The sequence below is a fragment of the Microcaecilia unicolor genome, chromosome 12, assembly GCF_901765095.1.
Source record: "Microcaecilia unicolor chromosome 12, aMicUni1.1, whole genome shotgun sequence".
Lineage (NCBI taxonomy): Eukaryota > Metazoa > Chordata > Amphibia > Gymnophiona > Siphonopidae > Microcaecilia > Microcaecilia unicolor.
The window spans coordinates 82,573,983-82,600,948 of NC_044042.1; the positions used below are offsets into that span (position 1 = coordinate 82,573,983).

The following is a 26,966-nucleotide window of genomic DNA, read 5'->3' on the forward strand; positions in this document are numbered from 1 at the left end:
TTTGAAGTTGGTACTGAAAATCAGTGCTAAACTCCAAAGTTCTTTTCCTCACCCTAAATCTTAATGTTGCCACCCACTTTTTATGCTCCTAAATTTAAGACTGTAGTAAACTTGCAAGTTAAATTTGAATGTACTCTGGCCTTTTTAAAAATTAGGGCTATTTAGGAGCATAACTCCTTTGAATATTGGGCCTAGAGAAATCATCAAGCATGGCATTTCTCTCTACAGTGGAGTTAAGTTCATTATAGTGGGGAGGGTTGTGAGCCACTTTCTTTCTCTTTCCCTCTAGTAATTGCCTTACACATAAATAATACTTTGTGTGCATCTACTCAAGAGAATGGACCATAACCCAATAAGAATTTAGCTAGGACAACCCCTCTTACCCAATCGCCTCAGCATGTCTTCTTCATGTCCCTCTTACTTTGTCCAAACCAACCATCTTTAACCTACAGCCAAATGCAGGGCTTCCCACAACTATATGTGCTTTCAAGTCACACACAATGAATAGGCAATTGATCAGTCTCAGATACAAGCAGATTTAACAGTTGCAGATGTATCTGATTATGTCTATTCACTATGAATATGCTGAGAACCTGACTGGATGTGGGGGTCCCAAGAACAGGTTTGGGAAGTCATAGCCCTAATCATTGGCTCACACTGCCCTGGAAACCAGCCTCAAGTCTTTTGCGTGTCTCCACTGTCGCTGTTAGGATCACTCTTGACTTATGGTCAAATATACAGCAGCCTCATAATTTTGGATCCATCTGGCTAATCTCCTTCCTTCCCACAGTAGGGATGTTTTAAGAATATATGCAAATTTACTTAGACCCTGGAGAATGGTAAAACACTACAAGACATCAAATTTCATACCTCTTACACAGAATAGATAGGCACAGTACCTTTATTTTTGTGACATGACTTTCCCCTTCAAGGCTCAGGATATATATGCTCCTTCAGCCTAGTGTGCTGGAGAGTGACTGTGAAGGAGTCCTCAGGAATTAATAGGACAATTTTTCAGCTTAAGCAGCATGAGACATACCTTTCTAAAGCAGCAGCTTGGATTGCAGGTTTGTGCATTTGATGGCAGTCACCTTACAATTCCATCCAAACCTACATTGTGCTTTTCCTCACATTTTGGAAGGTGAAGTTAAGGAGGGTGCAGTTTTAATAGAGCAAAGCCACCTCAGTTCTTAACCTGAGCTAAAGGTTCTATCACTTCATTTTGAAGTTACTAAGATTTTCTTATAGGATTATTACAGCACTTAGTTCAGGGGAAGTGAATCTAAACTGGGGCTCATCCCAGAAGACAAGGCCTCAAGGCAAGCATTACATACCAGTACCTGCTGAGCCTTTATCATATTCCTTCATGTGAAACATAGCTTTTACCAATGCACTCTACCACCCACTGAGCAATGGGGGTGAATGTTATAACCATCTCTTCCCCCACCACTTGAGGGAAGAAGCAAAACTGGTCAACTCTTCTTTAAGCTGTAATTGTAAACCATTTATAAATTGTACTGTGAGAATTACCTGCAAGTGTTACAGTCTGTCTTTTGTTTCTTTTTACCTAGGCAATGGGGAAAAACCACTCCCCTCAAAAAATGATCCCTAAATTCCCCCTTTTCTGCTATGAAGAGAGAAAGCTGGAGTGGTACGGACTTTATTCAAGAAGGGCAGCGGAGACCCAAGCCCTGCTCTGGCATAACAAGTCTCTCCATTCTGTCAGGAGAAGGTCCCTCTCCCACATCCCCAACCTTTTACCATCTCCTATCATCTGTGAGGTGCTAGCCAAGAGGCAAATATACAGCCAACACTATGTGAAAGTTAACATTTTTGTTTACATGCCTGTAATTATTTATTGGGTAGTGGCTGTTTTGTTTTATGGGAAGGGCACAGAACAATTCTCTTCTACTCTGCACCTGACCGTGGTACTTACGTGTAAATAGTCAGGGTTTAAGATGAGTACAAAGATTACCATGGTGAGGGTGCTTGATTTGTAACTTCAGGGATTCCACAGTACGCCCCAGTACCTGTTTGCTTTGGAAATCCAATTTGTTTTAAAATTTCTTCCAGTCCACATCCTAAATTTGTTACGGAGAAGAAATTAGGTTTTACCTGCTAATCTGTACATCACCATGTACAGTGGAACGTGTGAGATATAAAGCTCTTGCTTTCCTTTAGTTCCTTCAGACTGGCCCAAAGACGACTTGTTAGATTATGTATTCCTACCAGCAGGTGAAGACTGAATTCCTGATTCCTGAGTAAGCCTATAACTGTATTGTGCAGTCCGCGAGAGAACCAGTATTACTGTTCAAAAACAGTCCTCATTCACTTTTTCTACCTGGATCACAGACATGTGCCACACAGTACAATAAACCACCTAAGCTGTATAAGGATTTATATCTTTGCAAAAAAGGAAAAACTATAATCTTATGAAAACAAGAAAACCAGATCAACTCCTCACAGGCTTGACTGTCCTATAATGCAACTGACCATACAAAACACATAGACAAACAAAAACCCATAATTTCAAAGAGTACTGAATCTGGGCAGGGCCTAGAAGGATGAAAGGAAAACAAATTTGCAAGTAATACCTAATTCTCTTTCCTTAGCAAAGAAGAATGATGGGCACTATCAAAGCAATAAAATCATGGGTGGGACTGTTGGAAATCCATGGTCAAAACATGAGCACTGAAGGCCACGTACTATCGAGCCTGAGCATCCAAGGAAAACCAAGCCACTCTACAAATACCTTGAGGTTGAACCAGCGAACTTTCAGCCCACGAAGCTTCCTGGATTCTGGTGGCATAAGCCTTAAGGGCTTCAGGAACTAGCTTGTGTAAGGGAGGTACAGATGGCAGCAGCGTTGGACGCTGTACTTTCATTCCAATAGCCACCCAAAAGGACAAAGATGATCTAACAGTGGAATTCCTCTGTCAGACACAAATAAGGCTTCAACACTTTTTTTTGAGCCCTTAGGCAATCCCAGACTGGTACTTCTAGCACAATTTTCTTAGTCATTGCAGAGATCACAGCATCCGCCATTGGGACTTTTAACCCATGGGGCTCAGGCATCAGATACAGCCAACCTAAAAAGGAGCAGCTGGAGCATTCTATTGAACCTGAACAATGTCCCAACTATCCTGATGCATTGGGAAGAACTTCTCTTTTTCTTTATCCCCTTCTGGGTTTCAGGAGTGCTAGGAACCTCATCAAAACTCAAGATTTTAAAAAACCCAGAGAAATCATTCCTTCCTGTATGAAGCCTCTCCCGGGGCAGATTCTCCATCCATGGGCACTCTAATGGTTCCTCTTGCTCCTGCCCTTTGACCTCTGCACCTGGTCACCTTCTCCAAAAAAACAGTATCCAACAAATCCACTGGAGCTTCAGCTTCCTCACAGGACACCATCTGCCTCTTGAGGGAAGACAAGCCCCCCCCCCCCCCCCCAAGGGCCTGGTTCTAACTGGTCACACCATAGATTTAAGGCAAAAAGCTTTGTAAATAAACTAAAAGCTCACTCCAGAAAGAACCCCCTGTACATCTCCAGGGCAAACTGCAGAGGAAATAAATGCAGGTTCCAGCCATATGGGCTGCTCAGCTGCAACTGAGGAATCCAAAATGGTGGCCCCGCCAAAATCAGGCCCAATCATGATCAAAGCCGCCAACTCCCCCTCCCTGCCACCCAATGTGCCAGAGCCCTACACAAACTGCTGGCCCCGCTACAGCTGACATATTAAGAGACCCCTCGCATCATAAAACTTAGTTACCTGAAGTGCCCAGACCTCACTTACTACACTTGCAAAGCCTGTCAGAGGTCATGCCACACCAGCTTAAAAAACTGTCTCCCCTAAGCACAAGCCAGTGAAACACTGAAGCAACTAGATCTGTGAGGAGACAGCATGCAACAAGCACACAGTTGACAAAAAGAACAAAATTGGAAAAGGTACATTTTTACTGTGATTGGGACACTCCAGGCTCCCTCCTCTAAGAGGGAACCTGCACACAAGTCCCTGGAACTCCTGATTACTAAAGGAACCGGGGTGGGAGAGGGGATGAAATGTGGCTACCCAACTACAGCACCAGTAAACAAAGCATGAAAGGAGAACAGAAGGAATTGAGTCTATATATACTTTTATTCTTTTCAGGGTAGTTTCTTCCCTCTTACACCCTAGCACAACCACCTGAGACTGCACAGGCTGACCAAATACCGGTTCTCTGAGGGACTGCACAGTACAGTTATAGGCAATTCTCACTCTCCTTGTGCTGGTAGCAGTGCATAACCTATTAGTTTTGGGGAAGTCTGGAGGGATGTTAAGGAACAAAAAGATATCTAAGGCTTGCTGAAGAGATGGGGACTTTTCACCTCAGTATTATGGCCTTGCTGGTAGGGTTTAAATTTTATTGTTGGATATGGCAAATGTTTCCACTGGCAACCAACAAGCCTTCAAAATGACTAGAGCACGAAGGGCTTCCTAGTCTCCTTTCCTCCACACTCACTTTGCTGTGAGGAATCCCAATGACGATTTTTCTGGTCCCACTTCCACTGTTGCTCTCCTCCTGCCGTCTCTTGGACCCAAAGCCAAAATCTCATGGTTTTTAACCTTCTGCAGAAGCTCCATCTTGTTTTGGGTGCTGTCCTGGCTGCTTGTTTTTTTTTTGGACGGGTGTATTACATATATAATTCAAAACTGCTATTCTGTGTTTATTGGGTGGATTATAGGATGGTGTCACCTAATCAAAGTAGTTTTGACTCCTATTGTATTAACACAAATTGGCAGACCTGCCTTCCCTATGTTACCAATTGAACATTTATCAGCAAAGCAGCTGATGTTTTATCCATGACATGTCCTCTCCTCCCTAGTATTGTCCATTTGAGTAGCAACAGAGATCCCAACTATTGAACCAAACATAAAAATGATCACCAGTTTTGCTTCAAGAAGGGCCAAGCAGGGGTACAGAAAACTTAGGTGAAGATGGTTGGTTGGCCTGGAAACCACTCATTTATGGCTCAGAAGAACCCCAGAGTGAAGTCTTTCGCTGCTTAGGTCAATCACAGTGGGGTGGAAGGAGTGATGTAGTATCATATGTGATCATGTGCTGGCAAAGTCCACACCCCCAACACTGTCACAACAAGCCTACTAAAATTCTGATTGTTCCACCTTGGGTCTGAAAAACAGGAACACAAAATTGCAAAGCTATAACGTGGGAATTCTTTTGAAGTAATATGGGATATTTTGCATCGAGAGCATATTGGCTTCCTGGACCATGGGATGCTTTTCCAAGGGCTGCTAAGCAGAGATGGTGTCCATCTAATCAAAGAAGGGAAGAAGTGTTTTCAGCAGCTAACTTACTGAAAAGGGCTTTAAACTAGAATTTTGGGGGCAAGGTGATCAAAACCCTCAGGTAAGTGAATCATTAAATACCTCTACACAAATGGGGAAGTATCTGGAAAGCAGTATATACTAATGCCCTAATATGAGAAATAAGGTTTAGATCTTGAGGTTGTGATGGAAGAGGCTGATTTGGATTTACTGGCCCTCAAAGAGACATGTGGTTCACAGAGAACCATGACTGGGATATAGTTATACCAGGCTATAACCTGTTCAGGAAAGACAAGGTAGGAAGAAAGGGAAGAGGAGTGGCATACATTGACAATATTAAAGCCACACACTTGCAGGACCTACATGGTAAGGAAGAGGTACTGTGGGTCAATCTGGAAAGGGAACAGCAAATGTATTTACATTGGTATGATATACAGGCCTCTTTCACAGACTGTAGTAGTTCCCCTTTCACAACTATGTTTTGAATGTCTTCAATTAAAACTGTCTGCTTCTAATAGGTGAATTTCATATGCCAAATGTTGATTGAGGGGTCTTTTAGAAGCAGGGAGATCCTGGATTCTTTATAGGGGGAATTATTCCAAAAGATGGTAATGGAACCCACTGGGAGGGGCCATACTGAACTTAGTGCTTACTAATGGGAAGTGTTTCTGATGTTATAGTAGGTGATCATCTGGTATCCAGTGATCACCAGGTGATCTGGTTCAATATTAAGCTAGGCGTGAGAAGGTTCTAGTCCAACAAAACTAACTTTATTCAGATGAGGGGGGGGGCCTACCTCAAGGAACTGCTGTCCGGATGGGAACATCTGGAAGAAGTTGGAAAGCAAACCAATCTATAAGCAAAGCAAATAAAAAGTATGAGGAAAAGAAGGTTGCTTTGGTTCTCAAAAAGTAGAAGCTGAAACGGTAAGGAAAAGAGGTTAGCCTTTATAAATAATATTGCTGAAAAGAGGAAGACAGGCAGCAATATCTGGAAAGCTAAGAGAAGCTGGTAGTTGGGAAAGCAAAGATGCAATAGAAGAAAAAAAAAAGCCAATATTGTAAGGGGGGGGGGCGGGGCGGGCGCAAGATTTTTTTTTTAAAGGAAGTGCAAAACTGGCATTGTGAGATTCAAAGGTGAAGGGGATGAATATGTAGAAGCTGATAAAGATAAGGTAGACTTGCTTAACAAATATTTCTGTTCTGTGTCACAGCTTAAGGGCCAGGAGCAGGACCACAAAAGACAAATAGGAATGGAGGGTTGAAAATCCCTGAACGATTTTCAGAGAACTGTGCTTGTGATGAGCTCACTAAACTACAAGGTGGACAAAGCGATGGGGCTGAATGGCATACATCCAAGGGCACTGAAGGAACTTTAGAGAAGCATCAAAAGGGTCAGCTAGCAGAGGCACTAGAACGTTCCTGAGTTGGGAGTGGTCCCAGAGGACTGGAGAACAGCAGATGTGGTCCCTCTCCACAAAAGTAGAAATAAGGAAGAGGTTAGGAACCATAGGTCAGTAAGTCCTATGGTTCTCTGTGGTAAGTAAATTAACGGAAATGCTTTTAAAGCAGAGAATAGTAAAGATCTTGGAATCCAATGGATTACAGGACCCAAGGCAACATGGTTTCACTACAGGCAGGTCCTGTCAGACAAATCTGATTAATTTCTTTGGGTGACCAGAGTTGGATTGAGGGACACTATTAGATGTGTTTAGATTTTAGCAATGCCTTTGACATGGTTCTGCATAGATGACTAATAAACTGAGTGTCCTCGGTATGGGCCCTAAAGTGACTGGGTTAAGAACTGGTTGAGTGGAAGGTGACAAAGGGCAGTGGTAAATGGAAGAAATTCTGAAGAAAAGGATGGTGGTATGCCGCAAGATTTGGTTCTTGGGCCTGTTCTTTTTAGCATTTTTGTAAGCGATATTACTGAAGGGCTTTCTGGTAAGGTTTGCCTCTCTGTGGATAATACCAAAATCTGCAATAAACACCCTGATGGTGTGGATAACATGAGAAAGGACTTGGCAAAGCTAGAGGAATGGTCTGGAATTTAATGCCAAAAATGCAGTGTCATGCATTTGGGCTGGAAAAAAAAAAACCCAAGGGAACGGTACAGTTTGGGGGGGGGGGGGGGGGGGGGGGGGGGGGGGGGAGAAACTTTTGTGCATGAAAGTGGAGTGGATTTGGGTGTGATCATATGTGATAATCTTAAGGTGGCCAAACAGGTAGAAAAAGCAACGGCGAAAGCTGGGTGCTAAGGAAGGAATGGCCAGTAGGAGAAAGGAGATGATGATGCCCCTGTATAAGACTCTAATGAAACCTCATTTAGAATACTGTATACAATTCTGGAGACATCTTCAAAAAATATAAGCAGGATGGAATCGGTCCAGAGGGCAGCTATTAAAATGAACAGTGGTCTTAGTCATAAAGCATATGGGGACAGATATAAAGATCAATATGTATACTTTGGAAGAAATGTGGAAGAGGGGAGATATGATAAGAGACATTTAAATACCTATGCAGCATAAAAGCACAGGAGGCGAATCTTTCAAGTGAAAGGAAGCTCCGGAATGAGGGGGTATAGGATGAAGGTGAAAGAGGGTAGACTTGGAAGTGGTGGTGAGCAAATAGTATCTGAAGACAAGACAGCTTGGGACAAGTAGATAGGATCTCTAAGGGAGTGATAGGGTGAGTAGATGGCATAGATGGGCAGACTGGATAAGCCATATGGTCATTATCTGCCTACATTTTTTCTCTATCAAAAGGGGCAACCAAACCAAATTCTCCCCTACGCAACACTGCACCATATGGCACATTTCTGTAAGTGCTGCTACTACAGTGTAATTCTAGGCTTGTTTTTGCATCTTTTCCACCAGTCCCAGTTTTATATCCTCTTCCTTTTTGTGACTGTCTTCTACCTTTAGTTTATAGTGGGTAGCCTGGCTCTTAAGTATCTGGTCAGTGCTAAAAATGGAAGGCCACAGCAGCCAGGGATCAGTGGCTGGGACTAGGTCACACATAATTGTGAAATTAGAAAAGGTGCAGAGAAGGGCGACGAAAATGATAAAGGGGATGGGACGACTTCCCTATGAGGAAAGGCTAAAGCGGCTAAGGCTTTTCAGCTTGGAGAAAAGAGGGTTGAGGGGAGATATGATAGAGGTCTGTAAAATAATGAGTGAGTTAAACGGGTAGATGTGAAGTGTCTGTTTACGCTTTCCAAAAATACTAGGACTAGGGGGTAGTAAATTTAAAACAAATCGGAGAAATTTTTTTTCTTCACTCAACGTGTAATTAAGCTCTGGAATTCGTTGCCAGAGAATGTGGTAAAGGCAGTTAGCTTAGCGGAGTTTTAAAATAGGTTTGGACGGCTTCCTAAAGGAAAAGTCCATAGACAGTTATTAAATGGACTTGGGGAAAATCCACTATTTCTGGGATAAGCAGTATAAAATGTTTTGTACATTTTTGGGATCTTGCCGGGTATTTGTGACCTGGATTGGCCACTGTTGGAAACAGGATGCTGGGCTCGATGGACCTTTGGTCTTTCCCAGTATGGCAATACTTATGTACTTTTGTACTTAATGGTCCAGACCCTGGCTGTGGAAGTGTGGCACTGTGATTTAGTTGCATCTGTGTCCAAACGTGGGTCCAGGTCTGCCCCTTTCACTCTCCCAGCCAGGTCTGGGATAGGACCGAAAAAAAAGGAAAGTCTGAGCTAGCGTTTCTTCTGCACCAGCAGGGCCAGCTGTATAGAACACAGACAGCTCTGGTTTACAGATGGGAAAACCAAACAGCAGTATGCACACCAGCATAAAAATACAAAGTAAAAGACCTCCCTAAAGTTGCTCTACTAAGAAGGAGCAATTAGATCTCACCTGCTAATTGGCTTTCCTTTAGTCCCTCTAGACCAGCACAGATGGGTTATGCACTCCAACCAGCAACGGAGACTGAGAACAAACTGAGCTTCAAGTGAGCCTATAAGTGGGCTGTGCAGTCCTCAGGAAACCAGTCTACGCCTAGCAAAGCAGATGACCCACAGGACTAAACAAAGAGAAAACACTCCAAAAGGAAATCAAATCTCCATCCAATTTTGCCACCGCGATCCCATGACCAAGGCAGTCTGCACTGCTGCTACCACCAAATAGGAGGTACAGGATACACTAGCCTCAACCACCTGCAAGAAGGCTGGTACAGGGATGAATCTTGACACTCCCGTGTCTGTTTTTTTTTTATAGCCCCCCCCCCCCCCCCCCCCCAAAAAAAAAAAACAACACTTGAGAGCACCAGCTACAAAAAACCCCAAAATGGCAAAACTAACGTCTGCTGGGAAGGCTCTGTGCCGGTCTAGAGGGACTAAAGGAAAGTCAATTAGCAGGTAAGATCTAACTGTTCCTTCCATAGCATCCCTCTAGACTGGCACAGATGGAAGTACCAGAGTAGTGACCATCATGGGTGGGACCCACAGAGCCCCACTGTCAGCACCCTGGCACCAAACTGCGCATCCTGCCGAGCAAACATATCAAGGCGATAGTGGTGCATAAAGGAATGAAGAGAAGACCAGGCTGCAGCCTTCACAAAAAACAAAGAATGCTTTACCCACGAAGCTGTCAAAGCCCGAGTAGAATGGGGTCTTCAAGAAGGCGAGAATACACCGTTTCCAAAGTAAACAGGCCGAGGCCACCGCCTCCCTCACTCAATGGGCAATAGTGGCCTGGATGCCACCTCATCCTTTTGAGCCCCCAACACCATGAACAGATGACCTGAACGGCGAAACTTGCAGGGCCTGTCCTTTTATGTTAAATTGTACAGCGCTGCGTAACCCTAGTAGCGCTTTAGAAATGTTAAGTAGTAGTAGTAGTAACTTGCGAGCCACCCTCATAGCGATGGAGGACTCTACAGACATCCAAACAGTGCAAGCGCTTCTGCTCCTCCGAGTCAGACCTGTCCCCCAAGAAGGGCAGGGAAACCTGCCAACATGAAACGGAGAAACCACCTTAGGCAGAAAGGAAGGAACCACCCGGAGAACCACTTTCTCCCCCAAATAACTGGAGAATAGGTTTCCTACAGGACAGAAACCTGCAACTCGAAAACACGCCGACCCAAAGCCGCCACAAGAAGCGCCGTCTTCAACATCAAAACCTTCAGAGTACAGGACCCCAAGGGCTCAAAAGGCAGCTCTACGAGGGCAGACAACACCAGGTTAAGACTCCAAGGCGCAACAGGCCTATGAACTGGAGGACGAATAAGATGTACAAGAAGGCCACGGCCACCAGCTGCACCCTCAAGGATGACAAAACGAGTTCTTTACCTAGGGCAGCCTGTAAGAAATCAAGAATCTGGGGAACCGCAAACGGCACAATGGAACGATACCTACACCAGTCCTCAAACGCACCAGATGTGAATATAGGCAAGAAAAGTCAAACACTTCTTCGAATGAAGCGCAGTGGCAACCAGCAGAAAACCCTTTCTTCAACAAACACGCCCTCTCAAGAGCCAAGCCGTAAGCGAGAACTGAGCTAGATCACACATGGAGCACTGGACCCTGAGAAAGAAGATCCATCACCAGTGGAAAATCGAAAAGGCTCCGCCGCAAGAAGCTGAATGAGGTCTCCATACCATGGCCTACGTAGCCAATTCGGTGCCACCAAAACCACCTGGCCAGCATGATGCTGAATTCGAAGCAGAACTTTATCAAAGGCCAAGGGGGGAGGGACACAAAGCAGGCTGATGCTGGCCAAGGCTGTACCAGCACAGAGTCCCTCCGCCGGCTGAAGAACCAGAGTGTCGACGGCGGACGCCATGAGGTCCACTACCAGAAGGCTCCAGCAGTCCACTTTCTGAGAGATGGCCTTTGGACTGATCTTCCATTCTCCCAGGTCAAGGAGCCGAGCACCTGCAAGTAATCTTTGGTCCTCGTGCACTAGGAATCCAAGAGAGACTGGACCCGTGATTAAAATTTGTGAAGCCTGGCCTCCGGGAGACAACCTCTGCCCATGCTGGTATCAAAACTAACTCCCAAATACTCCAAGGTCTGGGATGGCTGAAGATGACTTGTACAGATTGACTACCCAGCCCAAGCACTGGAGCACGTGCACCATCTGGGCCATAGCCACACACTCTCCTGGTAAGACTTCGCTTGGTTGAGCCAATCGTCCAGATATGGATGCACCAAAATGCCCTACACCATCACCTTGGAAAAGGTACGGGGAGTGCACAAAACTGATAATGCTTCACCAAAATGGTGAAGCGAAGGAAACAATGAAGAGGTGGGATATGAAGGTACACCTCTCAGATCCAAAGAAGACAGAACTCCCCAGGATGCACAGCTAAAATGACAGAGCGCAAGGACCTGAACAGCATGATTTACCCCTTTGAGATCCAGAATAGGCCAGTAGGAACCCTCTTTCATGGGGACCACAAAATAGATGGAATAACGACCTGTGCCCTGTTCCCTCTTCGGGACAAAAACCACCGCTTTTAAGGCCACCAGCTGACGCAGGGTCTGCCAAACTGCCCGTAATTTCAAAGGGGCCCTGCAAGGAGACACCACGAAGGCGTCTAGCACCGGGTGGGCAACTCCAGTGTATAGCTGTTGCGAACCACCTTGAGTGCTCACAGATCCAAGGTAATCCAGGTCCACTCCGACCCCGCACCTTCATTGTGCAGGTCTGCTAAAGCCAGCCACCAAAGGTCCAGAGTCCCCGCCCCCCCCCCCCCCCCCGAAAGGACTGCACTTGCTGAAAGTCCCCGACACCTTCATTGTGCAGGTCTGCCGGAGCCAGTCACCAAAGGTCCGGAGTCCCCGGCTCCCCCAAAAGGGCTGCACTCACTGAAAGAAATGGCCATGCTGAAGACCATCTCCTCTACCCGGCCTATAGTGACAGGCCTCTCTAAACCTAGATTTCCCCAGACGTGCTTCTGCCCACTGGAAAGACCTATCCTCCGGAAGCTGAGGAACCTTAGTCTCCCCTAGACTTTTGACCAACTTATCCAGATCCTAGGCAAATAGGGAGCCTCAGAAGAGGAACTTGCTCAATTTAGACATCGACACTGTGTCTACCGACCAGCATGGGAGCCAAAACGACCACCGGGCCACTACACCAAGAGCCACAGGCTTAGAGGATGCAGAAAGCAGATCATACAAGGCATCCGACAAGGAGGCGCCCATCTGCAATTTGGTGGCCTCCTGATTCACTAATGATCAAGATACTGTCCAAAATGTGCTCTGCCCAACGAAACATGCCTGAGCTACCAAAACGCCTGCAAACAGCCAAGGCAGCCACCATCCACCGGCACAATATTCTTCTTGTGACTGCAGAGACTACAGCGACCACTGTGTGTGTGTGGGGGGGGGGGGGGGGGGGGAGCAAGGACCCCCGATCCTGATCCGGAATGGGATAAAGGTGAACTGTGGAACCTGAAAAGGTGCGTTGAAAGAAGCCCATTGCGCCTGGATGCACATGAAAAAGAGCAGGAGGGATCTGCGAACCCCCCTTTAAGCAAGAAATCCACATCCAAGGAGCCTCCGGGGGAGACTCCTCAAACCGCAGCACAGAAGACACTTGGGAAATCAGTTCCTGCAGCTCCTCCCGATGGAAAATGTGGACAACCAAGGCATCTCCCGGAGGCAGCTCCTCCTGCCAGGAGAAGATCAAGGCCAGACGCTGGGATAAAATGGTAGCGGTTCATGCCGAAAATGAGACAGCCACCTTAATAAGCTCCCCCCCCCCCCCCCGAGGACAGTCCTGCTGAAACCCCGGACACTGGAATTGGCGCAGCTGCCTGCCTAGACTACCCACATCCCAACTCAGAGCACTCCAGAGCTGCGCAAAGGCCACATGCCGTTACAGGCAAACTGTGTAGTGCTTAAAGTGCTGCGACATTGCTGCCAAGAAAGAAAAAAACTGGGCTCCCCGCAAAAGCATAGTGAGCCCAATTTTTTGCCCTGGGGTCTCTGCCCTTCGGCCCGACACCGCCAAGTGCTTCAGGGGTTGATTTTTTCCCTCAGAATTTGTTTTGCCGAAGGGAAAACAAAAACAAAACAAAAAAGTCTGCTACTCATTCTTTTTTTTTTTCCTAACACACTGCTTCCCGCAGTAAATCACTGGCAACACTTTTTTTATTTATTTATTTATTTATTTATTTTTTTTACACAGACACTCAGGCCAGAGAGTAGCAGCAAGGCAGACCCCACAGCACTCCAGACTGCCAGTCTGCCTGATGACAGAGCCAGACAGCTGAGGCTCACAAACCAAAAGGTAGCAGCAACAAATCCAAGTGGGGGGAGAGGAGGGGACCCAGCCACCCGGGTTTAACACCCCGGGGTGAAAGACCACCGCAGGCCTCAACCCCTATCCAGCAGGCAGACAAGAGGAAAGCAAAACCACTACCTCTGGCGTTTTTTTTTTTTTATTTATAAGAGTGCTCTCTCTTACCTAGTAGCCCCAAGAAGAAGGGGAAAAAAAAAAAAAAAAAAGAAATTCCAGGGCCCTACAAGTAACCAACTGCACAGGCATACCACTCCTCCATCCGCTGAGAACAGACTGGTTTTCTAAGGACTGCACTGCCCATTTATAGGTTTCACTTGAAGCTCAGTTTGTTCTTAGTCTCCATCTGCTGGTCGGAATGCATAACCCATCTGTGCCAGTCTAGAGGGACACTATGGAAAGGTGTTTTTATTTTTAAACTTCTCTCAAAACATATATGTTGCTAGCTGTGGAGCCAATTACTGGGAGAAAGGCCTTCCAAGGGAGGTATCCCAGCACTTCTCAAAGCAATATAAAAATCTACAGGTCAAAAATCCTCTGCCTCCACCATTACATACAATACATAACCAGCAGATGTCGCCATATTATCAATCCCACTCTATTACACTGATTTTTTTGGAATTTCCCTTTACAAGCAACTGCAGAAATCCAATGTACAATATTTATAGAAATCACTTTATTAATTTTTGATCAACAAGTTCAACTCAAAAAAAAGCATACTGCATAATTTAACAGGAAATCAGAAATGAGAACCCTGGACAAACTGCCCCTGAAAAGAAACTGAACAGAGGTGCTGTAAAAAAAATGCAGATAGGAGTGCAAGTTCTGCCTACTGACTGGCCCCTGCTGCAATACTACACCGAACCAAGTCCTAGGCTTATGCCCATCTACTTGCTGGGACTTGAAGTTCTAAAAGAAAAATAGGATTTGCAGGTGTGAGGGCGTAAACTTTGCACATTACCCTGCCCTGAAAACCAAATGAAGCAACACTTCAAGGGTGTAAATAGTTTCAGATATTCCCATATACTACACATACATACCCCAAGCTTGTCACAGTCATTTCTATGGCAAACTAAGTCATAAATTTTAAATGTAGCCCGGCGGGTATATTTTTTATTTTTACCTGGGGTCCAGGGGAGGCTCTGGGCTCCCAGAGATTGTTGGTGGCCAGTGCTGTGGCTCCAGAAGCGGTTCTGGACTTCCTGCGTGGAGCTGCGCTGTCTGCGGCTTGCCCCAATGTTCTTGAGCATTGGATTTTGGGTTTTTTGAGTGGGCATCGCTTGTTATGAATGTGGGGTGATGCAGAATTAATTTGAATTAACATTTCTAGTTTTATAGAAGTTTTGACAGAGATCTATGATAGAAGTCTGTAAATATCTTTAAATGCGTGTTTACAGTGTATTTTCTATATGTTTAAACACGCATTTAAAGATATTTACAGACTTCTATCATATATCTCTGTCAAAACTTCTATAAAAACTAGAAATGTTCAAATTAAATTCTGCATCACCGCACATACATGCCCAAGCGATGCCCACTCAAAAAACCCCAAATCCAATGCTCAGAGCATTGGGGCAAGCCGCAGACAGCGCAGCTCCAAGCAGGAAGTCCAGAACTGTTTCTGGAACCACAGCACTGGCCACCAACAATCTCTGGGAGCCCAGAGCCTCCCCCGGACCCCAGTTAAAAAGAAAAAATAAATAAATATAACCCATCGGGTTACATAAAACATGCCAATTCTTTCTGATAAGAAATTGGATTAAGACAAAAAAGTAGCTTAATTTTTTTTTTTTTTAATCCAGAGGCAGCAGTAGTGCCAAAGTAAAACAGTGAGCGATCAGGCCATAAAGTCAGACCTTCACCACAATACTTTTCCTGGTAAATAATCAAAGATCAAACAGTGAAAATGGAATAAAACAAATTCAGCACCTGTATCGAAAAACAACTGTGGCCAAGAGGATGCCATTTTAGAAGGACAGCTGAGACAGATCTTGTCATCCTGCAATGGAGCAGTTAGTGCCTAACAACAAATATCCCATTTCTATTTCAAAGGGCAGTCAAATGCAGGCAACCCCCAGGGCAAGGTGTTACAAAGCAATGTTGCAGAACAAGGGCACTAGAACCATTTGGTTGTGAAAAAGTTTGCTTCCTGCACTCCAGGTCAGCCATGGGAGTGCAGGGACAAGACCCCCTGCCCCAGCACAGAACAGAGCAGACCACCGCCAGAAAAGGGATGGAGCTAGGGAGGACAGTGGAAATGGAACACAAGACTCATAATTGGCACTTAGCTGCTGAGGCACATAATGGCATCAGCTAAACCCTGAAAATATATATTCTTTAAGAGAAGTAAAAGTTTGAAAGGGGAGGTTGGGGGGGGGGGGGGGTTGCAAGAGGCAGCATTCTTTGCACAATTAGCATTTGGGGGGGGATGTGTTTACAAAAGGACACAGTCCCAGTGAGATGATATGCTCCTGCCATTACCTGTCAAAGACAGTATGACAGGATCTCTATGCAAAACAAATGAATTAAATACAGACCAGTGTCCTTCAGTGCATCAGCCGCAAATTATGGAAATCATAAAAGGAGGATTGGTCAGGGGAGTGAAGCAGGGAGGGGGAAAAGACACACACACCTCTCCCTATAAACATTAGATTTCATACAAAGTGTGCCATTGTCGTCCTCGGCATCTCTGGGGTAGGCTGATGAGGGTGAACCCTGGACACCCATACCTCACAACAGGTCTTGCTGTTGCTCTGTAGAAAAGTTTTCATCCCAGCGCAAGACTTTGCTTTTAATACATCGTCGTCCTCTAAAGCTGCACTTGTAACCAGCAGAACAACAGTGACGCATGTCTTTACAACAAACACCCTGTGAAGGAAGCAGGGACATTGTTACAAGGAATACACATAAAATGGCAGACCACATTCTCCCTCTGATAAGAATTTGGGTTCCAAACTCAATTCAACTGTGACTCTGTAGCATGCCAAATTTCAGTCTCTTCTCCTAGTCCGGGTTCTTACCTCAACAGATGCATAGACAAGGCCAGAGTTAAACATGCTGGAGCCCAGGGCAGAAATTCACATGCCCCCCCCCCCCCCTTTCAGCTTTGGAGCTCCCTATGGCATGGGGGCCCAGAACAATTGCACTGGCTTCACCCCTATAATGCTAGCCCTGTGCATATAACCGAGTCACCCAGGAGAAATCCTGGGGGGGGGGGGGGGGGGGGGGAGGAATGTGGAATTTTAAATTGCTTCTCTCTTCCCCTCTCTCAATGCTCCCGGTTCTACTGAGTGGCATCCATTTTCAGGACCTTCTTCCAATATCAACATATACTGAACATGGTGTGCTCCATTTTGTAAAACAGATACGAGGAAATTATTTACAGCTAACGAAAAGGCAGTTGGGTAGATGTTCCAGTACTTTTCCCAGACTGCCAGTCTGTTATTATGCAGCAATCCTCTTGTGGCGAACCAGCATGCCAAGGTATCAAATGGATGCCCCTCTAGTAGCTCATATGTGCCATCAAACCTTTGCTGCTCAGATACAACTCCTATACAAATGCTCTTTCTCCAGACCACAGGGAGGGGCCACTATTTCACTGTGATAGTATACATGTCTTGATGTTTACTGTTACATCATTTTCCACTTGATAGTGTTATAAAGAGCATAAGGGAAGGGGTAGGAAGGGAAAGGATGGACTATAGTAGGTGGACAGACTCACCTGGTTATAGGGACAGCAGGCCCAGCCCCCAGCAGTAGTGGTCTTGCAGCAGGTCTGACTGCTTTTACAGTAGTGCATGTCATCACATTTCACATCACGCTCAGTGGCATCTGTAGGTGGCAGCAGAGTGACAGAAAGGTCCAGCTTCCAGGGGAGCATCAGGCCCTGCTTGTCGCAGGTCTGTGCTGACAGATTGCATGTGTAGCCGCTGGGACAGCAGTGCAGGAAATCCTCACAGCACACAGCCTGTAGCATGCAAGACAATATTTAAGTACATGTGCAGGGATGGTTTCTACTGAGTTCATACAGTCAGTAAGCCTTCTAAATGAGGGGAAGATGTCCGTGCACATTGAAGGAACAAAAAATGAAGACATTATTAAATTCTTTCCTTTAGTCCTACTAGATCATTTCATAACCTGTGGGCTTTGGCAGTCAACCAGCAGACAGGCAGAGATTAAAGATTGTGGGCAGACTGTCCTGTTTGGTGGTACAAGAGAACAAAGCAGCTTCTAAGGCTACTATTATCTGGTCAGCTTAAAAATATGATTTTGTTGGCCTGCATTATTGAGAGAGCGGCCACCTCAAGGATTAAGGGCACATTCCATCAGAAGGGTGGCAGCTTCTTGGCAGAGTCACATGCTGACATCTGCAAAACTGATGTGGTCATCAATTCATACATTTGCAAAGCACTATAGGCTCAATGCTGGGGTGGGGAAAGTAATTTGGGAACCAAAAAGTTATTTGAGTAGTGGTATCAAAAATCCCAACCCTGAGGACTGCTTTCCTACATCCCATAGATTCTGGACTGCTCTGGTGTGAACCAGTCCAGAGATTTGCCCAAAGATCAGTATGGTAGCTCTTAAGTTAAAATTAGGCCTTACCTGATAATTTTCTTTCCATTAGTCCCAACAGATCAATCCATACACTTATTGGTTATGTCCCTCTAACAGCAGGTGGAGATAGTGAGAACTTCAGAAGTTTACTATATGTGGTCATATGCAGCCACCTTTAACCTCAATATTGTCGGTACCAAAGCAGCAGAAAGAAAAAGGAAATCTAAGAAGCCCTCTCCTGCCTCTATAAAGCCCATGTAGGCTCCTCATCGCTCCTGCAGGAGGGAAACCACTAAGGTATTATCCATTTTCTTTTTTTGTAATTTTTTGGGGGGGTGGGGGAGGGGGAAGATTGTTTGTAACAAAAATCAAGTGAAGGAACTTTATGAAACCGAACTGGAAGAAAAACAGAAACTAACAAGAACAAAGGGTGGGCCTCTGGATTGATCTGTTGGGACTAATGGAAAGAAAATGATCAGGTAAGGTCTAATTTTACCTTCCATAGCATCCCACAGATCAATCCAGAGAGTTGTGGGATGTACCACAGCAGTCAAGTGGGGAGGAGCACTGCAATCTCAGCAGACAGGACTGATGCACCGAAAGCTGCATCCTTGCACCGCCACATCAAGTCTGGAACATAATATGGTCCATCCAGTCTGCCCGAGGAAGAGATGAGCATTACCTAAGGTATGAGGTAATACAACATATGTACATCTGATCTTGATTAGTGCATGCTATTTTCAGGGCAAACACCATAGAATTCTGCCTGGCATTGTCCTTGTTCAAAAACTTTTGAAGTTATCAAGACCCCTGATAAGCTCCATTCCAGCCCACCCAAATCTATTCAACCACAATCAAGGGACAGACCATAGAAGTCTGCTCCATACTGACTTTGCTTGCCAATTACCAGTGTTGCCACCTAGTCTCTACTAAGCTTCTTTGGATCGATTCCTTCTAAACAGGATTCTTGTGTGTTTATCCCATACATTTTTTTTAATTCTGTTACACTACCTGCTGTGTAGGGCATACCAAGTATCCACCACCTTCTCAGTGAAAAATATTTCCTGACATTATTCCTGAATCTTACTCACCTTCAACCTCAATTCATGTCCTCTAGTTCTACCACCTCCCATTTCTGGAAAACTTTTGTTTGCATATGAATACCTGTCAAATATTTGAACGTCTGTATCATATCACCCCTGGTTCTCCTTTCTTCCAGGATATGCATGTTTAGGTCATCAAGTCTCTCCTCCTACATCTTGCTACACAAAATGCATACGATTTTCGTCACTTTTCTTTGAACTGCTTCCAGTCTTTTTACATCCTTAGCAAGATACGGACTCCAAAACTGAACACAACACTCCAAGTGAGGCCTCACCAACGACTTGTACAGGAGCATCAACACCTCCTTTCTTCTATTGGTTATACCCCTCTCTATGCAGCCTAGCATCCTTCTGGCCGCAGCCACCGCCTTGACGCAGTTTTGTCACCTTGAGATCTTCGGACACCATCACTTCAAGGTTTATCTCCTGAGCCGAGCTTATCAATCTCTCCTCCCCTATCTGGTACCTCTTTTGCATTTTTGCACCCCAAGTACATCACTCTGCATGTCTTCGCTTTAAATTTTAACTGCTAGACCCTCGCCCATTCTTCCAACGTTTGAAGATCTCTCCTCATGGTTTCTACACCCTCCAAAGTATCCACTCTATTGGCTATCTTCATGTCATCTGCTAAAAGGCAAATATTTCCTTCTAACACTCCAGCAATGTCTCTCACAAATATATTAAACAGAATCGGCCCCAGCACCGACCCGAGGCACTCCACTGCTCACTTTACTTTCCTCTGAGCAGGTGCCATTTACCACCACCCTCTATCACCTGTCGGTCAACCAGTTTCCACTCTATTTTGCCACTTTGGGTCTCAAGTTCAGCCCTCTCAGCTTATTCATGAGTCTCCTGCGAGGGACCATATCAAAGGCTTTGCTGAAATCCAAGTAGAATACATCTAGCACACAGCCTTCATCCAATTCTTTGATCCCCCAAAGTAGTCAATCAGATTCATTTGGCAGGATTTTGAGCGGTTTCCATTTACCACCACCTTCTGTCATCTGTTAGTCAACCAGTTTCCAATCCACTTCTGGGTCCTAAGTTCAGCCCTCTCAGCTTATTCACGAGTCTTCTGTGAGGGACCATATCAAAGGCTTTGCAATCCAAGTAGATTACATCTAGCACATGTCCTTTATCCAGTTCTTTGATCACCCAAAGAAGTCAGATTTGTTTGACACGATTTTCCTTTGGTGAAGCCATGTTGCCTTGGATCCTGTAACCTGTTGGCTTCCAGAAAGTTAACAATCCTTTCCTTCAGCAGCAACTCCATTATTTTTCCTACCGCCGACATGAGGCTTACTGGCCTGTAGTTTCCCACTTCTTCCCTGTCCCCACATCAGCTCATCTCTAGTCCCAAACTTCTCCCATCTCTAAAGATCTATTAAATAAATCCTTAAGAGGACCTGCCAGAACTTCTCTGAGCTCCTTCAGTATCCTGGAATGTATTCCATCCAACCCCATAGCTTTGTCCACTACCAGATTTTCAAGCTGCTTATAAAACGCCTTCTTCTGTGAACGGCGTAATAGCCACTCCATTCCCAGATATACCCTCTGCAGCCAACCACAGTCCTTCTCCAGAATTTTCTTCCATGAACACAGGAGAAGTATTTGTTTAGCACATTCACTTTATACTCATCTCTCCACATAGCTATTCTCTGCATCGCATCTTTGAGTCTTACAATTCCATTCATATCTTTTCTCCTTTCCCCAATATATATGAAAAAGGTCTCGTCACCTCTCTTTACATCTCTAGCCATGTTCTCTTCCACTTGCTTTCCCTCTTGGCTTCATTGAGTTTAAGCTGATAAACTCTTCCACGATCCTCCTGTTGCGTTCTGTATTTCTTGTCCGACGCCTCTTTTGCCCTTATTTTTTCACCCACCTGCTTGGAGAACCATATAGGCTTCCTGTTTCTCTTGCTTTTGTTTACTTTCCTTGTGTAAAGATCAGTTACCATACTTATAGCAGCTTCTAGCTTGGACCACTGCGCTTCCACTTCACCCATGCCATCAGCTCCTTCTTTGGGTATTCCCCATTTTACCAAAATCAGCACGTTTGAAATCCAGTACTTTTGAGTTTTGTGCGGCTGCACTCTGCTTTCACTCACATCAAACCATATTGTATTATCACAATTGCCTAGAAAAGGTATGAACAGAAGACCAAGTGGCCAATCTGCAGATCTCATCCAAGGAAACTAAACAGCACTCGGTGCAGGAAGACACCTGCACTCTGGTAGAAAGCGGTCTCACCTGCAATGGAGGAGATTTCCCATTGAGAGTGAAGCTGAAGAAACTGCCTCCCTCAACCAACGGGCCACCGCAGCTTTCAAAGTCAGATCCCCTCTCTTGTGCCCAGCAAAGATTGGGCGTCTGCGTGAATGATTTTGTGTACAATCGTGCAGATCTTGAACGCAATGCGTTCCTTAAGTGGGAGACAGTGAAGTTTCTCTCAAGGGTTTTGCACTTTCATATTTATTTTTTCCAAATATGAGTCTGGCAGCAGTGTCCTGGGCAGTTTGGAGTTTTTTTGATAGTCTGTTCTTTGCAGCCGATGTATAGTGCATTGCAGTAATCCAGATGACTTATTACCATTGACTGTACCAGGGTACGGAAGATGTATCTCGGGAAGAAAGGTTTTACTCTTTTGAGTTTCCATATGAGAGTAGAACATCTTTTTCGTCGTGTTTTTCACATGGGCATCAAGAGTGAGGTTTCAATCAATGGTGACTCCAAGAATTTTCAAGTTTTGTGAGACAGGAAGAGAACAGTATGGTGTGATTATGGTGGAGAAGTTTTTTGTGTTATGTTGTGAGGTGAGTACAAGACATTGTCCCAGAGATTGACTCATACGTTAGAGACTCATCCCATATGATCAACATTTTAGAAATGTTTGATGGAGATCTTGAAGATGTTACTATGGTGACCCTGGACATAGAAGCTCTCTATACCAATATTCCTCAGTTGGAAGCCCTGATAGTAATAGAGAATACACTTAAGAGAAGGACCCATGAGCGACGTATTCCTAATCATTTCATTCTTGCCTTGGCTACTATTGCCCTTACTAAGAACTATTTTGGTTTTGATGGCAGTTTTTTCCAACAAATTAAAGGCACAGCTATGGGGTCAGCCATGGCCCCTGATATGCTAATCTATATGTTGCCCAGTTTGAAGAGAGATTTCTCAGAATACACCCATATAAAAAAGAGATCAGAATGTACAAACGCTATATAGATGATATCTTCCTGCTATGGAAAGGCAACATAGATAGTTTATCCTCGTTCATGTCTTGGTTGAACACCAGGGACCCCAACCTACGTTTTCAGATGCACCATCACCATAGTGAGATTCCTTTTTTGGACATTTTGATACAAAAAACTACATATGGGTTCAAAACTACTATATATAGGAAACCTACAGATAAGAATAACTATTTACATTTCACTAGTTTTCACAATAGATCATTAAAAGAAAACTTACCTTATTCACAGTTCTTGAGGTTGCGTAGGCTTTGTACAGATTTTGACGATTTTCAAACTAAATCTGTTGATATGTCCAACAGGTTCAGCTCCAGAGGATATCCCCGTGCATGTGTTAATAATAGTCTAAAGAGGGCCATTAATAAGAACAGGAATGATCTCCTGATTGCCAAGCCAGACAAACTAAGCCCAGATTTGGTTTGCACATTAAAATATTCACATTTATCAGGAGGCATTAGAAACATCATTAAAAAGCATTGGCATATTTTGGAGACACATACCTGCTTTACAAATCAAGTTCCAGTCATTGCACACGCCCGCAACCGCAACATTAGAGAGTTTTTGGTTCCCTCTACCCTTCCAGAGCCCCATTCCACAAGAGGAGATTCCTTTGGCCATATACCATGTGGGAGATGTTCAGTGTGCAAACACTCACTTACTATCACTTCATTTCACAGTAAACATAATAACAAAAACTACACTCTCAGACATTTTTCAGATTGTAATACTACTGGAGTTATTTACATCATAATATGTCCTTGTGACTTACTCTATGTAGGAAAAACTAAGAGAGCCATAAAAACAAGAATTATAGAACATAGGAGTTGCCTCACAAGGCAGATACATAGCGCCCCCCTGGTGACTCATTGGGTTGAAAAAAATCATACAATTGAACATTTAAAATTTTTTGTATTCAAAAAAATATCTATGTCCTGGAGAGGTGGTAATATGGATGAGAAACTGCTAAGGGAAGAACAGAGAACTATATATACATTAGGTACAGCCACACCGCATGGACTCAATATGGACATGGATTTCAGTCCTTTTTATGATCATCCTTGTTATTTTCATTTTTGCTTTTATTTTGTTCAGTGTTCCCAGTCGCCTGTCTTTTTTCTATTACACATTTTTTGGTTTTTCATATTCATTTTTTTCATTTCCATTATTATTTTGTTCCATCATTCAGGATTATTACTATTTTTATTTTTATTTTTATAGCATATACATTGTATACGAGGACCTGTATATATGTTTAAAAAATTTTTTTACAAAATTATTTGTCCATGTCGAACAATTGAATCGCTATTTTTATTTTTTATCTTTTATTTTTCATTTGTATTCTGTAGTTAGCTGGAACTACATATGGGATCACATGGTTTATATAGTCCAATCTCTTGTTTTATTGTTGTTAGATTCCACCTATAGCTTTATGTGCGCCCCATTGTCTTCACTAACCCCTTTTTAGCAGTGGAGTCTCTTATATCGATCATACCATTAAGTATAGACCCCACCACTCGCATGTGCTATATCTCCTTAGTAATGGTTCGTTCCAATCACAGGGGAAGTGATGTCATCTTTACTTCCGGTGTAAATCCTTCCCTTGAAGGTGGTTTCATGTTTTTGCCATACATTTCGTTTCACAAAGCAGCACAGCGTTTTCTTGTGTACGGTAAGCATTTTCATTGGTTTTTCCTTAGTCCTGTTAGCTTTTATTTAACCAGTGCTAATTCAATGCAGTTATAGCGGTTTGCATTGTGCCTCACACAAACGAATTTGCTTCCCAGTACTCAGCAGTCATTTAGGCGCCTTTATGGCCTGATCTTGTGCAATGCCGATAGCTATGTAGTCTGTTTTAGTAGTTTATATCATGCCCCACACCGACTATTCCATTCATTTTCATTGTTATATATTTTATCTGCAATAATCCCCCCCTTTTTTGATTTACACCTAGGGGAGCTACGTCAATATTCCCTTGGGCACAGTTTTAGATATTTTTAGATGTTAATATACATTTTTAGACTCATTTTTTTAATATTCCGTGTTGATAGTATTGTTTCATATTGTCTTCATATGCTCTCATATGTATTAACGGGTTCTTGTGTATGATAAGCATTTTTATCGATTTCTCCTCTGCCTTTCCAACTTTCATTAAGTCTTCACTTAAATTAGTGCTGATTTAGTGCAGTTATTGAGTTTAGCATGGTGCCTTACATAAACTAGCGTACTTTTCAGCACTCAGTATTAACTTTGGCGTTTTCATGGCTCGATCGCGTTGTATCGCTGATAGCTATGCTGGCTGCTGTAATAGCTTATAGCATGCCCCACACCCATTATTTTTTCTTATTTATTTTTTCTCATTTCGATTGGCATTTACCTTTTATTTGTAATTTTGCCCCCTTTTTGATTTACACTGAGGATATTTATGTCATCATTCCTGTGGGCACAGCTTTATTTATCTTTACATGCCAATATACTTTTGCTGACTCTTATTTTATATTTTTTATGGTGACAGTATCGTCTAAACATGGCCTTCAGGTGTACTCTGCCAGCATGTAATGTGGTTCCTTATGCACTTTGCAAAGGTAATATTTTTCAGTTAGGTGGTTCCCCTATGTTATGGTCCATTTTTCTTAGTAGTTTATGGTCTTCTTTTTAATATATGCTATTTTTCACAGTAATATCAGGCAATTCTTTTTTCTGTTTCTCCCATCCTTATCATTTTATGGTTCATCACCTTTGACATTTGCTGATTCATTTGGCATCCGTGCCTTGTTTTCATTTTCATTTTTTTATTTTTATTTTCATACCCGTGTGGTCTTCTTCATTATTCTCCATCATCAAAACAATTTTTTGGGATCCCTGTCCATATATTCTATGTTTCACTTTTTTCAGTATCATTTCATTTTGTTGTATATGTATGTATGGAGAGTATGTAGTGATTTATGCCTTCGCTTACATATTTATTATAGATATCGTTGTTAGCAGCTTTAGTGCTTTTTTTCATCTGATCTACAAGGTACTTTTTTCTACAGATAATACTAGGTATGTCCTCTATATTTATACTTTATTATGTTGTGTATTTTATTCCATGCCTTGTCCTCATTATCTCTATGTGGTACAATTTCATATCTTTACATAATTCAATATTCTTTATTCTTTTAAAGTCATATACTCTTATATTTTTATCATATATTTTTTATTATATATACTTTGCATCTTTCATTCTGATGTTTTATTTGTCTAAATTTGTACAAGAAATTGTATATGGATGTTCAAGTTTTTATTCATGTTTTTAATTATAATTGTATTTTTATGCATGTCTTTGTATATTATATTATTTTATAGACCCCTGACGCAGGCCTCACGGCCGAAACACGTCACGTGTCGGGTCATTTCTGCTACTGTCAATAAAGACCTTGTTCAGGAAGACACTCATTGTGAGAGGACTTTTTTGGATCCACTGTGTGTTTTGCCTTTCATTGGTTTTCCTGTGGAGAGTTCACCTTCTGTGGGTGTTTGCTTCGTAAAGATCAGTTACCATACTTATAGCAGCTTCTAGCTTGGACCACTGCGCTTCCACTTCACCCATGCCATCAGCTCCTTCTTTGGGTATTCCCCATTTTACCAAAATCAGCACGTTTGAAATCCAGTACTTTTGAGTTTTGTGCGGCTGCACTCTGCTTTCACTCACATCAAACCATATTGTATTATCACAATTGCCTAGAAAAGGTATGAACAGAAGACCAAGTGGCCAATCTGCAGATCTCATCCAAGGAAACTAAACAGCACTCGGTGCAGGAAGACACCTGCACTCTGGTAGAAAGCGGTCTCACCTGCAATGGAGGAGATTTCCCATTGAGAGTGAAGCTGAAGAAACTGCCTCCCTCAACCAACGGGCCACCGCAGCTTTCAAAGTCAGATCCCCTCTCTTGTGCCCAGCAAAGATTGGGCGTCTGCGTGAATGATTTTGTGTACAATCGTGCAGATCTTGAACGCAATGCGTTCCTTAAGTGGGAGACAGTGAAGTTTCTCTCAAGGGTTTTGCACTTTCATATTTATTTTTTCCAAATATGAGTCTGGCAGCAGTGTCCTGGGCAGTTTGGAGTTTTTTTGATAGTCTGTTCTTTGCAGCCGATGTATAGTGCATTGCAGTAATCCAGATGACTTATTACCATTGACTGTACCAGGGTACGGAAGATGTATCTCGGGAAGAAAGGTTTTACTCTTTTGAGTTTCCATATGAGAGTAGAACATCTTTTTCGTCGTGTTTTTCACATGGGCATCAAGAGTGAGGTTTCAATCAATGGTGACTCCAAGAATTTTCAAGTTTTGTGAGACAGGAAGAGAACAGTATGGTGTGATTATGGTGGAGAAGTTTTTTGTGTTATGTTGTGAGGTGAGTACAAGACATTGTGTTTTTTCTGCGTTTAAGTTTTAGTTGGAATGCATTTGCCCAGGTGTGCA

The 26,966-nt window shown here is 43.5% G+C and overlaps 2 protein-coding genes across 7 annotated transcripts in view; one reads left to right on the forward strand and one right to left on the reverse strand.

Moving 5' to 3' along the window:
- FAM171A2 (family with sequence similarity 171 member A2) overlaps positions 1-5,539 on the forward strand; it is a 133,768-nt gene extending 128,229 nt beyond the window's left edge. Inside the window, exon 9 of the mRNA XM_030220540.1 lies at positions 1,572-5,539. Coding sequence (XP_030076400.1) covers positions 1,572-1,612 — 41 coding nt within the window. The 3' untranslated portion in view covers positions 1,613-5,539. The remainder of the gene's footprint in view (positions 1-1,571) is intronic.
- GRN (granulin precursor) overlaps positions 1-26,966 on the reverse strand; it is a 153,680-nt gene that overhangs the window by 12,029 nt on the left and 114,685 nt on the right. For 5 of the 6 annotated variants that reach the window (XM_030220535.1, XM_030220537.1, XM_030220536.1 and 2 more), the window contains 2 exons: positions 17,308-17,553; positions 14,241-16,454 (listed from right to left, as the gene is read on the reverse strand). In XM_030220535.1, coding sequence (XP_030076395.1) covers positions 16,317-16,454; positions 17,308-17,553 — 384 coding nt within the window. In that variant the 3' untranslated portion in view covers positions 14,241-16,316. Of the gene's footprint in view, positions 1-14,240; positions 16,455-17,307; positions 17,554-26,966 lie in introns of those variants that run through there. The other variant, XM_030220534.1, reaches the window with a different exon arrangement.